This window comes from Chiloscyllium plagiosum, unplaced genomic scaffold (assembly GCF_037043375.1).
Source record: "Chiloscyllium plagiosum isolate Xiang-an unplaced genomic scaffold, Cpla_swu_hap1 HiC_scaffold_23, whole genome shotgun sequence".
In the NCBI taxonomy this organism is placed as follows: Eukaryota; Metazoa; Chordata; class Chondrichthyes; order Orectolobiformes; family Hemiscylliidae; genus Chiloscyllium; species Chiloscyllium plagiosum.
The window spans coordinates 55,481,025-55,495,729 of NW_028270161.1; the positions used below are offsets into that span (position 1 = coordinate 55,481,025).

Sequence of the window (14,705 nt, forward strand, 5' to 3'; positions counted from 1 at the left end):
TTGCTCAGACTACAAGATAGATTTCTAAACCACAGACGATTGCTAGGCAATCATTATTCAGGAGAAAGTGAGGTCTGCAGATGCTGGAGATCAGAGCTGAAAATGTGTTGCTGGAAAAGCGCAGCAGGTCAGGCAGCATCCAGGGAACAGGAGAAACGACGTTTCGGGCATACGCCCTTCTTCAGGAATGAGGAAAGTTTGTCCAGCAGGCTAAGAGGAGGGACTTGGGGGAGGGGTGTCGGAAATGTGATAGGTGGAAAGAGGTCAAGGTGAGGGTGATAGGTCAGACTGGGGTAGGGGCGGAGAGGTCGGGAAGAAGATTGCAGGGTAGGAAGGCGGTGCTGAATTCGATGGATTTGACTGAGACAGGGTGGGGGGAGGGGAAATGAGGAAACTGGTGAAATCCGAGTTCATCCCTTGTGGTTGGAGGGTTCCTAGCCGGAAGATGAGGCGTTCTTCCTCCAACCGTCGTTTTGTTGTGGTCTGACGATGGAGGAGTCCAAAGACCTGCATATCCTTGGTGGAGTGGGAGGGGGAATTGAAATGTTGAGCCACAGGGTGGTTGGGTTGGTTGGTCCGGGTGTCACAGAGGTGTTCTCTGAAACACTCCACGTAGCCGGCCTGTCTCCCCAATATAGAGGAGGCCACATCGGGTGCAGAGGATGCAATAGATAATGTGTGTGGAGGTGCAGGTGAATCTGTGGCGGGTATGGAAGTTTCCTTTGGGGCCTTGGAGGGAGGTGAGGGGGGAGGTGTGGGCGCAAGTCTTGCACCTCCTGCGGTTGCAGGGGAAGGTGCCGGGAGTGGAGGTTGGGTTGGTGGGGGGTGTGGATCTGACAAGGGAGTCACGGAGGGAGTGGTCTTTACGGAATGCTGTTAGCGGAGGGGAGGGAAATATATCCTTGGTGGTGGGGTCTGTTTAGAGGTGGCGGAAATGACGGCGGATGATGCGCTGTACATGGAGATTGGTGGGGTGGTAGGTGAGGACCAGTGGGGTTCTGTCCTGGTGGCAGTTGGAGGGGCGGGGTTCAAGGGCGGAGGAGCGGGAAGTGGAAGAGATGCGGTGGAGGGCATCGCCGACCACGTCGGGGGGGGAAATTGCGGTCTTTGAAGAAGGAGGCCATCTGGGTTGTGCGTTTTTTGAACTGGTCCTCCTGGGAGCAGATGCGGCGGAGTCGAAGGAATTGGGAGAATGGGATGGCGTTTTTACAGGGGGCAGGGTGGGAGGAGGTGTAGTCCAGGTAGCTGTGGGAGTCGGTCGGTTTGTAGTAGATGTCCGTGTTGATTCGGTCGCCTAAGATAGAAATATAAAGGTCGAGGAAGGGGAGGGAGGAATCTGAGACTGTCCAGATGAATTTGAGGTCGGGGTGGAAGGTGTTGAAGTGGATGAACTGTTCAACCTCCTCGTGGGAGCACGAGGCGGCGCCGATACAGTCATCGATGTAGCGGAGGAAAAGGTGGGGGCTGGGGCCAGTGTAGTTGTGGAAGATAGATTGTTCCACATAGCCTACGAAGAGGCAGGCATAGCTGGGGCCCATGTGGGTGCCCATGGCTACTCCTTTCGTTTGGAGGAAGTGGGAGGATTGGAAAGAGAAGTTGTTCAGGGTGAGGACCAGTTCAGTCAGTCGAAGGAGGGTGTCAGTGGAAGGGTACTGGTCGGTACGGCGGGAAAGAAAGAAGCGGAGGGCTTTGAGTCCTTCGTGATGGGGGATGGAGGTGTACAGGGACTGGATGTCCATGGTGAAAATAAGGGGTTGGGGACCGGGGAAGCGAAAATCATGGAGCAGGTGGAGGGCATGGGTGGTGTCCCGAACGTAGGTGGGGAGTTCTTGGACTAAGGGGGACAGGACCCTGTCGAGATATGCAGAGATGAGTTCGGTGGGGCAGGAGCAGGCGGAGACAATGGGTCGGCCGGGGCAGTCAGGTTTGTGGATTTTGGGCAGGAGGTAGAAACGGGCGATGCAGGATTGTGGGACTATGAGGTTGGAGGCGGTGGATGGGAGATCCCCCGAGGTGATGAGGTTATGGTCGGTCTGGGAGATGATGGTTTGGTGGTGGGGGGTGGGGTCATGGTCAAGGGGGCAGTAGGAGGAGGTATCTGCTAGCTGGCGTTTGGCCTCAGCGGTGTAAAGGTCGGTGCGCCAAACTACTACCGCGCCTCCCTTGTCTGCCGGTTTGATAGTGAGGTTGGGGTTGCAACGGAGGGAGTGGAGGGTTGCGCGTTCCGAGGGTGAGAGGTTGGAGTGGGTGAGAGGGGTGGGGGAGTTCAGGGTTCGCTACTCCCCTCACGGCTAGATTTTTTCCCAGTACTTAAAACAATCCGTTCCGTTTCTCCATTTCCCCTAAGCCCCCCATTGAACCCAACGTGACTCCCGGCCGGGCCCACCCTGAAAATTCCCACTTCCTCTGCCCGGCCTACTCTCTAATGACTCACGCAGTCTGCGGCCTCCCAGCCACTCTCCAATGTTATGCGCTGATGCGCATGTCTCTCTCTCTGTGAAAGTGAATTAGAAATCCTGAAATATGGTCAGAATTGTGATGAAAGAAGGTGTTAGTCTCAATGCCAATCCACTGAGACTGCACGGGCTCCTGGCCTGGATTGGACTGGTTCAGCAGGGAGAGGTCTCCTCAGCCAGAGAGAACTGTTCGGAAGGTCAGGGAGTGTTTGGTTATGTCCAACCTGGATCAGAATTAGAGTTGCTGACTCTAACTAGAAGGTCTGGGCCATTGTGCCCAGTCTACATGAGCACGGGGATACATCTTTAAGAAATTATTTGATTAAGTTCACCATTGTGATGTTGCTGGCTAGTTCAGAATTTATTGTCCATTCCTATTTGTCCTGGAGTGAGTGGTGTTGAGCTGCTTTCTTGAACCAAAATGAAACCAAAGAAGATTCTATGATTCTATTCTAAAACTCTGGATGTTGACAATCCAAAACAAGAACAGAAATTGCTGGAGACAGTTGGCAGCATCTGTGGAGAGAAAGCCGAGTTAATGTTTTCAGCCTTCAGTTCTTTAGCTCTGGACTGGACTCAATGTTAATTATGTTTTTCTCTCTCCCCACAGATGCTGCCTGACCTGCTGAGTTTCTCCAGCAATTTCTGTTCTTTCTGAACTGCTTGAGTTGTAGTGATACCTACAGCGCTGTTACGAAGTGTGTTTCAGAGTTCTGACCCAATGACAATGAAGAATTGGTGACATTGTTCCAAGTCAGGACAGTGTGTGGCTTGGAGGGGAGCTTGTATGATTTGCTATTTATCCCAAAACACATGCGTGGTATCAGTGGCGAAATGGTTTATGCTTGTGGCAAACGCTAAGCCCAAAAGAGGTGCTATACTGGGCATTGGGGTTTCCTCTGTTGTCAGCATGTTTCAATTTAACAAGCAAGATCAATGTCCTGGTTAGAGCTGAAAATGTGTTGCTGGAAAAGCGCAGCAGGTCAGGCAGCATCCAAGGAACAGGAGAATCTACGTTTCGGGCATGAGCCCTTCCTGAAGAAGGGTTCATGCCCAAAATGTCGATTCTCCTGCTCCTTGGATGCTGCCTGACCTGCGCTTTTCCAGCAACACATTTTCAGCTCTGATCTCCAGCATCTGCAGTCCTCACTGTCTCCTCAATGTCCTGGTTACTCTGAGTGGCATAATGTCAGCAGTTTGAGCAGATTTGAGGTTTTACTTCAAATAGCTGGCAAATACTGCGAACCCCGCTACAGCCTTGGCTGCGAACCCCGCTACAGCCTTGGCTGAGAACCCCGCTACAGCAAAGACTGCGAACCCCGATACAGCAACTGTATGTGGCAAAGGCTATATTCTATAAATGGCAAACTGAAAAATACTCGAGTCTCTTTTTGCCTATTGGGTGTGGCTCCTGGGAGTTGAAGCTTGGGCTTTATAGGGGTTTATTCAAATGCGAACCAAATTAAACTCTGAGCTGCTCAGACTGAGGTGGAGTTGTTAACAGCTGGAGACTTGGGGACGTGAGTTTATTCTCTTTGGCAGGGAGAAATGTGGAAGAGGAACATGCAGCTTACAGGTGTCATGAACACCATAGTAGCTGGTGTGTTGGGATTCCTTTTGTATTGACTCATAGGGTGTGGGTGTGTCACTAGCTAGGCCAGCATTTGTTGCCCATCCCTAGTTGCCCTTGAGCTGCCTCCTTGTACCACTGCAATCCCACTATCCCCTGAGGAAGGGAATTCCAGGATTTTGATCCAGTGATGGTGAGAGTCTTGGAGGGGAGCTTGCAGGGGTGGTGTTCCCATGGATCTGCTGCCTTGTCCTTCTCAAAGGAAGTGATTTTGCGTTTGAAAGGTGCTGCCTAAGGATCTTTTGGTGAATTTCTGCAATGCATCTTATAGATGGTATGGAATGGCTGTTTGTTGGTGTGATGCCGATCAAGTGGGCTGCTTTGTCCTGGAAGATATCCAGCTTCCAAAGTGGTGATGGAGCTGCACTCGTACAGGCAAGTAGGAAGGATTCCATCACATTCCTGACTTTACCTTGTGAATGGTAGACAGGCTTTGGAGAGTCAGGAGGTGAGTTACGCACCATAATATTGCTAGCTTCTGACCTGCTCTTGTAGCCACTGTGCTTATGTGGTAAGTCTAGTTGAATTTCTGGTCAATGGTAAGCCCAAGGATGGTAACACTATCGAATGGTGATGGTTAGTTTGTCTCTTATTGTTGGGCATTGCCTGGCATTTATGTGACACACAACTTACTTGCCACTTGTCATCCCAAACCTGGATATTGTCCAGATCTTGTTGCATTTGAACATAGACTGTTTCAGTATCTGAGGAGTCACGAATGACGCTGAACACTGTGCAATCATCGGCAAACGTCCTCACTTCTGATCTTATAATCGAGGGAAGGTCATTGATGAAGCAGCTGAAGATGATTGGACACTACTCTGAGGAGCTCCTGCAGAGATGTCCTGGGGCTGAGATGATGGACTTCCAACAACCATAACCATCTTCCTTTGCATGACTCCAATCAGTGAAGAAATTGCTTCTTGATGGCCATTGTTTCCAGTTTTGCTGGGGTTCCATGATGCCCCACTCGGTCAAGAGCAGTCCTATTGTCAAGGGATGTCGCGCTCTCCCCACCTCCTGGAATTCAGTGCTTTTGTCTATGTTTGAACCAAGGCTGTAATGACATCAGGAGCTGAGTCACCCTGGCAGAACCCAAACCGGGCATCACTCAGCAGGTGCTGCATGTTAGCACTGATGACATCTTCTATCACTTTACTGATTGTGAGGGAATTGGTGTGGCGAAATAAGGAAATCTTATGTATTTGTATAAGGTTTTGGGGAGAGAACCCCTGGATTTAATGCTCCGTTTTTGTTTCATTATGCAAGGAACAACCTGGAGGGAGGACTAGAATGATCATAGAATACCTACAGTGTGGAAACAGGCCATTTGGCTCCACAAGTTCACACCGACCCTCCGAAGTGTAACCCAGCCAGACACATTCCACTACCCTATTACTCTGCATTTACACCAGCTACTTCACCTAACCTACACATCCCTATGGGGTGGTTTAGCATGGCCAATTCACCTAATCCGCACATCTTTGGATTGTGGGAGGAAACCGGAGCACCCAGAGGAAACCCACAGTGAAGTTTGACTAGATCAGCTCCTGTGATGAGACGGTACTTTTTTATTGAGGGCTGGACATTTTGGGCTTATTCTGAGATTAGACAGATCTTTCAACAGGAAAGATTTGGTAGGGTTGGACAGCGGGAGAAGCTGTTTCCACCCGGCTGGCCAATCGAGAACATGGGACACAGTCTCAGGATAAGGAGGTTCATTGTTTAGGACTGAGATGTGGATGGTAAGTTCACTCGGACCGTTGACTTCTGGGGGTTTTGGATGGTCCACCACTGAATATATTTCAGGCTAAGAAACATATTTGTCACCTCCTGGGGAAGTGAGGGAATGCAGCAAGCGGGCAGGAAGTTGGAGTTGAGGCAGAAGATCAGCCATGATAGTATTCAATGGTAGATCAGCCTCGAGTTGCTGTGTGGTCGTCTTCTGTTCCTTTTGCTTAATCCTGCTTGTCTCCAACCTTCTGTGAAACTGTAACTTTCAGATCGGGCTTTGGTTGTGGCGAAACAGATTGTGGTGAATTTAGGGGCCAGTTCTTGCTGTTGTGTTCACCACAGGGCTGTTACACTACTTCACCACTCCCAAGCAAACAATAAAGGATATGATCAATATGGGAGAAAGGTCTTTGATTACTGAATATTAAACTTCTCAAAATTTTGTGTCAACACTCTGTATAGGCTGGAGCTGGCAAGAAAGTGAACAGCCATGATCTGCTTCAACCTAGGTGAGACTTGTTTCCTTCCTAATGTTTTTGTTTTTACAGTGCATTGTATTAGCACCAGAAATAATCTTGTAACTCAACCATTTTCTAGTGAAGAGCCTGACCTAACTTGTACTGGCCCAGTGGAGATCTCCATAATGTCTGGTAAGGGGCTCCCTTGCATTTGGGTCATGAATGTTTCTTTTAAACCATGTGACGTCAGCTCACCTTTCACATGGGGTTACTGCTTCTGTGCTTCGGACAGGGTCCAGTGCTTCATCTACTTCCATAAGGAGATCCGATAGTGGCTTGCAACTTCAGGAAATTGTAAAAACACTTGATGCTGTTAATGAAAACAATGTTGATATGCACGGCAAAATTAAAGATACTACAGCAGGTAAGTCCTTCTCTATCTGTGTGGAATAATAGTTTATGTAAGTAGAATTAATGTTTTGTGTTTATTAGCTTTTTGTTAATGTGTTTTGAACTACAGATTTCAAGTTATAGTTGCTGCAAATTGTTTTCTATGACTGAGATAACTTAGAGTTTCCTTATTTGTGATTCCTTTATGAGGCTGGGGAAATGGGATAGGTGGTAGTTTGAATTAAGAGCACAAAGTGGTGGAGAAACTCAGCAGGTCTAGCAGCATCTATGGAGAAAGAAACCGAGTAAATGTTTCAAGTCTGACACAATGAGTCTTCCAAACTGCTAGCAATTTGTTGCATTTCTGAACTTTACACTTGTGAGCTCGCCCGCTGGAGTTTTTGGTGTCGATGATTGATTGTGTGAAGTGCAGAGGGCAGAATCTCGGGTTGATCCTGTGAGCCACTTTATGCTTAATAGCCAGTGAATTCAATAATGTATTTTAGCGTTGAACAGAAGGTGGTGATATTTTTTTAAAAAGCCACGTTGTGTATATCAATGTGCCCAATTGGACTATGTGAAGTGCAAATTATAAAAATCATGAGTTTGTTTGAACTGAGCTGTAGGTTTCTTGCAAGGATTCTCCCTACAAAAAGAAGTGTTAAGGGAATTGTGTGAGGGGTTTGGATTGTTTGTGAAGAATTGTCTGAAATTCTATTTTCTCAGATGGCCCAGGTCCTCACGATGGCAGTCAGCTCACCCTCAAACACCAGCTTTCCAAGACCGATGAACTGGGATCCAGGAGCAAAGTAAAAATTAACTTGGTATGAAAATATAGTCTGAATAGAGATCACTGAGCTTGCTATGTCTCTTTTCAAATATGGTCCAATTTCCTCTTGAAAGTTGCTTCCCTGCTTGCTTCTCCCACTCTTTTGCAATTGGTACAATTGTTCTTGTCTTTCCCCAGATCTTTAAGTTTCCTTCAGTCCAGGTCCTCTTGATTAATCTACATCCTGCTGCCTTTCATCAGATATAGTGCCAGGAGGAGCACAGGAATGCTGCTGATCTGTGTATGGGCTGAGGAGGGTACACCCTATACCCCTCTTCCAATTCCATTTTCTCAGATACAGTGGTCTGTTGAAGAGCTTTACAAACTGTGTCACTGCCTAACTAAAAGTCAGATCCTCATATGCTTTGAAGAGTGTGAGCAGGGTGGCACGGTGGTTAGCACTGCTGCCTCACAGCGCCAGAGACCCAGGTTCAATTCCCGCCTCAGGTGACTGACTGTGTGGAGTTTGCACATTCTCCCCGTGTCTGCGTGGGTTTCCTCCGGATGCTCCGGTTTCCTCCCACAGTCCAAAAATGTGCAGGTCAGGTGAATTGGCCATGCTAAATTGCCCGTAGTGTTAGGTGCAGGGGTAAATGTAGGGCAATGGGTCTTGGTGGGTGCGCTTCGGCGGGTCAGTGTGGACTTGTTGGGCCGAAGGGCCTGTTTCCACACTGTAAGTAATCTAATCTAAAAAAAACTTTGCTTTTTATTTTTTTTTTGCAATGTTCACACCTTAACTTTCTAAACCCCTAGATGTTGAAAACACACAACTGTCCTTGGTCCCCCAGCATACTCCCTCTCCTCCTCCTCAGTGTTATCTCCTGAGCCACATGCCTTATTGGCGTTGACAATGGTATGCACTGGAGGGTTGCCTGTGTTTTTATATGCAAGCACTTTGTTTTCGTGTGGTAATCCGGGTTGCTTGCTGTGCGACTGTAGAGCACTGTAATCTCCACTGACGACTACTCCCTCTCTCACAAGGAAGCTACTCGAGGTTCTGTGGCTGTAGAGGAACTAAGCCCAAGTGAGTTGCAAGCTGTCCATCCCAGTCCACACCGTGATGTTCAAGGTAAGGATTGCAATCAGCTGTTATTGTGTTTCCAGCGTTTCCTGTTTTGATTTCAACAAGAGACTTGTATTTGCCTTCTGCGTTCACGCGCTAAAGACCCAAGCTGTTTTAAAGAGAGAGCTTGATACGGATGTTTATGCTAAGTGTGTTAGTCAGGGGAAATGTAGAGTAATAGAGTAGGGGAATGGGTCTGAGTGGGGTACTCCTCAGAGGGTCGGTGTGGATCTTTTAGGCCAAATGGCCTATTTCCACACTGTAGGGATTCTATGATTCTATTAGCGAGAGGGTGACTAAGAGCTTGGTCACACAGAGAGGTGAAAGAAAAGTGATGGAAAGATTGATATTGAAAGATGGTTGTGGGTTTGTAACCCAAAAGTAGGCATTCTTTATGCACATGGAATGAACTGAATGACACATTGACCTAGGTTCAGTGGTTTTAGAAAGGATGTTATTTAACTGGAAAGGGGTCAGAGAAGATTTAACAGCATGTTGCTGGGAATGGAGGGTTTGAGATATAAAAATAGACTGGGTCTTTTTTCACTGGAGTGTAGGAGGTTGAGGGGTGACCTTTTAGAGGTTTATAAAATCATGAGGGGCATGGATAAGGTGAATGACAAGAGTCTTTCCTCTAGGGTGGGGGAGTTCAAAGCGAGGGGGATTATTTTTAAAGGGAGAGGATGTTATCATCCACACTGTCACTTGGCATATGAATCATAGAATGCCTACAAAGTATGAATGAAATATAACAGTGAGGCATTGCTAAAACTAGCCAAGACACTAGTCAGACCACACCTGCAATACTGTGCACAGTTTTGGTCCCCTTATCTAAGACAAGATATCCTGTCTGAAGAATGTTCACTGGGCTGAACTCCGGTACGGACAGACTGTCTTATATGGAGAGGTTGAGTAGGTTGGGCCTGTACTCATTGAAATGAGAGGTGACCTGATTGAAGCATTCAAGATTCTTCGGGGGCTTGATTGGGTAGATGCAGAGAGGTTGTTTCCCTTTGTTTAGGGCTGGTGGGCAACCTTTCTCTGGATGAGGGGTTACCCATTTCAGACCGGGATGAGAATGTTTTCTCCAAATTCTTTATCACCGAGGGCTGTTGAGGCTGGGTGGTTAAGTATATTGAAGGTTAAGGCAGTCAGGTTTTTAATCAGTAAAGGAATCCAGGGTAACGGGGGGGAAACGGCTGGAAAGTGGAGTTGAGGATTATCAGATCGGCTATGATCTCATCCAATGGTAGAGTAAAGTTGATGGGCTGAATGGTCTACTTCTGCTCCTGTTTGTTATGATCCGAGGGTGAAAATTCCACATCCCCGACTGGCTTGCTGCTCTTTGATAGACAGTCACTCCGTGGGTATAGCAGCTGCCAGGATAATACCCATGGGACACCCTGGATTGGTGAGTGACACAGGCTGCAGACTGTTCATGGTGGCCGGGGATTTGGAGGGAAGGTTGTGGCATAAGGGCATCAACGTGGAGGTTAATACTATTGATGGTGTAAGTTTGCCTCTAACAGTGTTTTACCTGATGCAGCAAGGCTTGTTATCTTTCATAACACAACACACTAGACTTGCATTTCTGAGTATTGAAGAATCTGACAGATATTAATGGCAGTTAACTACCATATAAATAATACATTCACTGGCAGATAAGTGTCTGTGCCTATAGCATCAAGCTAATTGGATTATAAATGAGATCATGCTTTCAGTAGAGTGTCATGCTTCAAGTGATCCCAGGGGAAGATAGAGTCTGAGACCTTTGTCTTCCTGTCAAATACCATCATTTACAGGTATACAGGATTGCTACGCCGACTGTAAGACACCATGCACAGTAGGATGAGGCTCTCAAATAGTCATTAAGTAGCCTAATTACATGCCCTTCCCACATTTAAAGGTGCCATTGGAAAGGATGGGAGTTTGTGTACCTGTTCCACACTCCTGCCACCACCTTCTGAAACCTGGATGTCTGCCTAATGCTAGAAGCTGATTTTTAAGAAATTATAATTGACTGTAATGGGATACGTGTATCCAAGAACACTGCTTACTAAATGAATATCAAGTTGTATTACCCTGGTTAAATAGGGCAGATATTGGAGCTAATGGAACAGTTTGAGGGAGGTGTCTCTGGCCTGTTGCCTGTGTGTGAAAATGGGAGTGAATTGTGAATGCACCTTCCTTCCAAGTCGCTTTTAATCACCCTGCTTCGCTATCACCCTCCACCCCCTTTGTTTGGTCAGTTGTAAGGGAGTTCTGCAGGGTATTGGTGGTAACCGGAGAGTTATTAGATAAGTTGTCATTAGAACATCCTAGGCCTTGGTGATCGTGGGTAAATCCACGACGTCACAGGTCAGGTCACACCTGTGGGGAAAGCAGGAACAGGTTAATGTTGCAGGTTGCTGACCTCTTGTTCAAACTCCTGGAAATGTAGCTTTCCTTCTGAATAGGTTCCTCAGCAGGGCTAATTAAATAGGGGGCTTATTCACTGTCCGAAACTGTACATTTGCTTCACATGCTAATGCCATTCTCCTTTTACAAAAAATAGCATCTGCCCTTTTCCCTCAGGGCTGTGGTTATTTTCTCTCTCTGACTCATTACTGCCTGGTCCCATAGTAAAGTGACTTCCTGCATAGATTGAGATCTGATTGAAATAGCTCCTTTCCATGTTGCAGCCACCTTCAGACAATTGTCTTCATCCCATTTCTATGCTTCCAAAAATACACAAAGCAGGCAGGTAATTGCAAGCCTTCAATGATCTTATCGGCATAAATAACTGAGATGGCAAGATTGAGTTAGCAGCAGCCTTTCGCTTTGGTGGTTTGATTACTGATGCTAGATTTTTGTGTGTGGGATGGTAACGTGCATTGTCTGTCTCTCAGCAGCAAATTATCAGTCATCTGGTTATAAAATTCAAGATCTGCTGAACCTACGGAGGTAAGGTGTGATACAGTCTCAACTCCTCCTTTTTTTAATTTCATCTGTTTGTTCTGTGTGTTTTTGAAGTTCTGGAAGATGCAAAAACTGAAGATCTTTGTACATTTATTCCCCCCTCACCATAGAATCTCAAATACCGAACAGGACGTGGAGGTACGTTGGGATTGTATGTTGTTTGTTTTTTATGTAAAATGTCAATTGTGAAATGTTCCTAAATTTCATTGTTGTGCAGAGTAAAGCTCACTATTCAACATCCGCAAGTAACGCCCCTCATTCTGCACCTTCCTCTTATGTGTCTGTTGAGAGGAAGATGGCCCAATTATTTGGGTGCATGAGTTGGGGAGTTGATAAATGTCTGGGGTTCTTCTGGAATCTCCAGGATTTGAAAATTACTCTCCCAGAAATTGGAAGCAGAGCAAGTGAAGCAAAATTGTTAGATCTTTTTGGAAGAGGAACAATACAAAAAACCCTTTTCTGTCCTATTTCTGTGTATTAAAATGGGTTCAAAGACTTGCATTTACATAGTGCCCAGTTTACCCAGTTCTTTCATACCCAATGAAGTGGAGGCCCAGTTTAATTGTAGCAAACATTATCAGATCCTTGTCCACCTGATCATTGAACCAAACAAGGATAAAGTCAAGGGAATGCCAGCTAGAGGAGTATGGGAATAAGTGTCTTTTTAATGTGGTGACTGATTGATTATAGCACAGGATTTTCCATGTTATCAACAGCTCTGTCTCTATTGGCTCGATTGGATCATACTGAATGCACACAGCAATGGAATAATGACCACTGGTCTATAGTTCCCTGGCTTGTCCTTACCACCCTTCTTAAACAGTGGCACCACGTTAGCCAATCTCCAGTCTTCTGGCACCTCACCTGTGACTATCGGTGATACGAATATCTCAGCAAGGGGCCCAGCAATCACTTCCCTAGCCTCCCACAGAGTTCGAGGGTACACCTGATCAGTTCCTGGGGATTTATCCACTTTCATGTGTTTTACGACACCCAGCACAACCACCTCTGTAATATGGAAATGTTTCAAGGTATCACTATTTATTTCCCCACATTTTATATCTTCCACACCCTTCTCCACAGTAAACGCTGATACAAAATACTCATTCAGTATCTCTCCCCTTTCCTGAAGTTTCACACTTAAGTGGCCTTGCTGATCTTCGAGGTGCCCTATTCTTTCCCTAGTTACTCTTTTCTCTTTTATGTATTTGTAAAAACCCTTTGGATTCTCCTTGACCCTATTTCCCAAAGCTATTTCACGTCCCCCTTTTTGCCCTCCTAATGGGACTGGATTAATTTAGGATATCTAGTCAGCACAGACTAGATGGACCAAAGGCTCTGTTTCCGTGCTGTACACTTCTAAGACTCTATAACCAGTTTGGATCTTCAGCAATGTTGTGTGTGTCTGTGTGTGTGTGTGTTGGCCTAGACAGCAGGAGACCCTCTCCTGCTTTAATTCGAAGAGTGACTCCAGATCATTTACACTTAGCTTTGAGGCAAAAAAAGGGTCTCTGCTTCCAATTCTCGTCCAAAGTGCAACACTCTGGATCGGACCAATTCCCTCCCTCCCTCCTTCCCTCCTCCAGGCCTGGGCTGAGGCAGAATGTACATGTGGCCATTTCGGGAGAGGTGTGTGGGACAGAGCTGTCTGGAGCTGGGAGGTAATATGGTGATTGAGTAACACCCATCACCCCTTTTTCCCATGTGCATCAGCTCAACAGGCACGGGCCTGATAACTTTATCATTCCAAGTAACTGTTTCCTCTCATTTGCAGGCTGAATTTCTCCGATTTTCGTTAGCTTTCAAGTGCGACATCTTTACTCTCGAGAAGAGATTGCGGCTGGAGGAGCGATCCAGAGATTTAGCTGAAATAAATTTGAAAAAGGAGATTGAGAAATGTCACCAGACACTGCAGGTCAGTACTGGGCTCAGAGTGACCGGAGTTTGATTAGCTGCTCCATGACTTTGTTTCTGTGTTTTGTTCAGGCACCATGGTAGAATTAATCCAGCAGGTGCTCTCTGTTTTGTACCTTGCACTGGGTTAAGTGCTGAACAATTGCGGGGACATTACTGACCTTGAAAAATTTCGCCGTTTGCTGACTTCCCCGAGTTGTTAATTGTCTCTCCCTCTCTCATTCCATACACACACTAACCCTCCCACCTCACCTTTAGGTCCTGCCTCACCCTGTTCCTTCAGAAGGAGAATGGTAAGCCTAAAGACTGGCAGTAATTTATAGCCCAACATAGAAAGGGAAACAGAATGAATGTTAACTAGGGAGGAACACGCAGCTGGATTATAACATCATCTTCAGATATGATAAAACAGCAAAATAGTTTTGAGGCAATGTGGGCCCAGTATAAGTCTGGAGAGAAGAGTTCATATATCAGAGCAGGGAGAAGACAGAAGAGAAGCCATTACTTGTCATCATTCTTCACAGATGACAGAAAATCTCCCAGGACTTGTGAAACTGAAGAATTAGAAGAAATTAGCATTCGTGACTCAGTAGTTATTGAAAAGACATGGATTCAATCCCCTGTACCAGAGGATCTGTATCCTAGGCTGTTGAAGGCAACATCTGGAGAGAGACTGGGTGTATTGATGGTCATCTTCAAACTTCTACATTCAGTAAAAAAACTAATGTAGACATCAATGGAGAAGTGGAGGTCCATTAACTTGCCATCTCTAACAGGAGAAAATAATGCAATCTATGATAAAGGATGTGGTAGTTGAGCATTGAGAAGACAGTGACAAAATGGAACAGAGTCAGCATGGATTTATGAAAGGGAAAGTCACACATTAGCCTTTTGGAGTTTTGAGGATGTGACTTGCAGCATATAGAAAGGAGAACTGGCAGAAGGAGTCAATTGGATTTGTAGAAAGCTCTGGAAAAGGTCCCACATGCTAGATTAGTAAATAAAATGAGAGCACAAGGGACTGCATGAAATATTCTGCTATGGAATTCCCTCCCTAAGGGCGTTGTGGGTCAACTCACAGCAGGTGGACTGCAGCTGTTCAAGAAGGCAGCTCACCCCACCTTCAGGGCAACTAGGGATGGGCAGTAAATGCTGGCCTAGCCAGCAGTGCCCACATCCCACAAACTGAATAAATTAAAAAATGAATAAATGGAGAATTGGTTAGTAGTCAAAGCAGAGACTAGAAAGAAACACATCATTCTCAAAAGGCAGG

The 14,705-nt window shown here is 46.3% G+C and overlaps 1 protein-coding gene across 1 annotated transcript in view; it reads left to right on the plus strand.

Annotated features, from left to right (window-relative positions):
- The window catches only part of irag2 (inositol 1,4,5-triphosphate receptor associated 2), a 169,467-nt gene that overhangs the window by 131,376 nt on the left and 23,386 nt on the right, over positions 1-14,705 (plus strand). The window contains exons 23-30 of the mRNA XM_043713369.2: positions 6,283-6,329; positions 6,418-6,470; positions 6,571-6,702; positions 7,395-7,492; positions 8,479-8,566; positions 11,449-11,503; positions 11,629-11,656; positions 13,293-13,433. Coding sequence (XP_043569304.2) covers positions 6,283-6,329; positions 6,418-6,470; positions 6,571-6,702; positions 7,395-7,492; positions 8,479-8,566; positions 11,449-11,503; positions 11,629-11,656; positions 13,293-13,433 — 642 coding nt within the window. The remainder of the gene's footprint in view (positions 1-6,282; positions 6,330-6,417; positions 6,471-6,570; positions 6,703-7,394; positions 7,493-8,478; positions 8,567-11,448; positions 11,504-11,628; positions 11,657-13,292; positions 13,434-14,705) is intronic.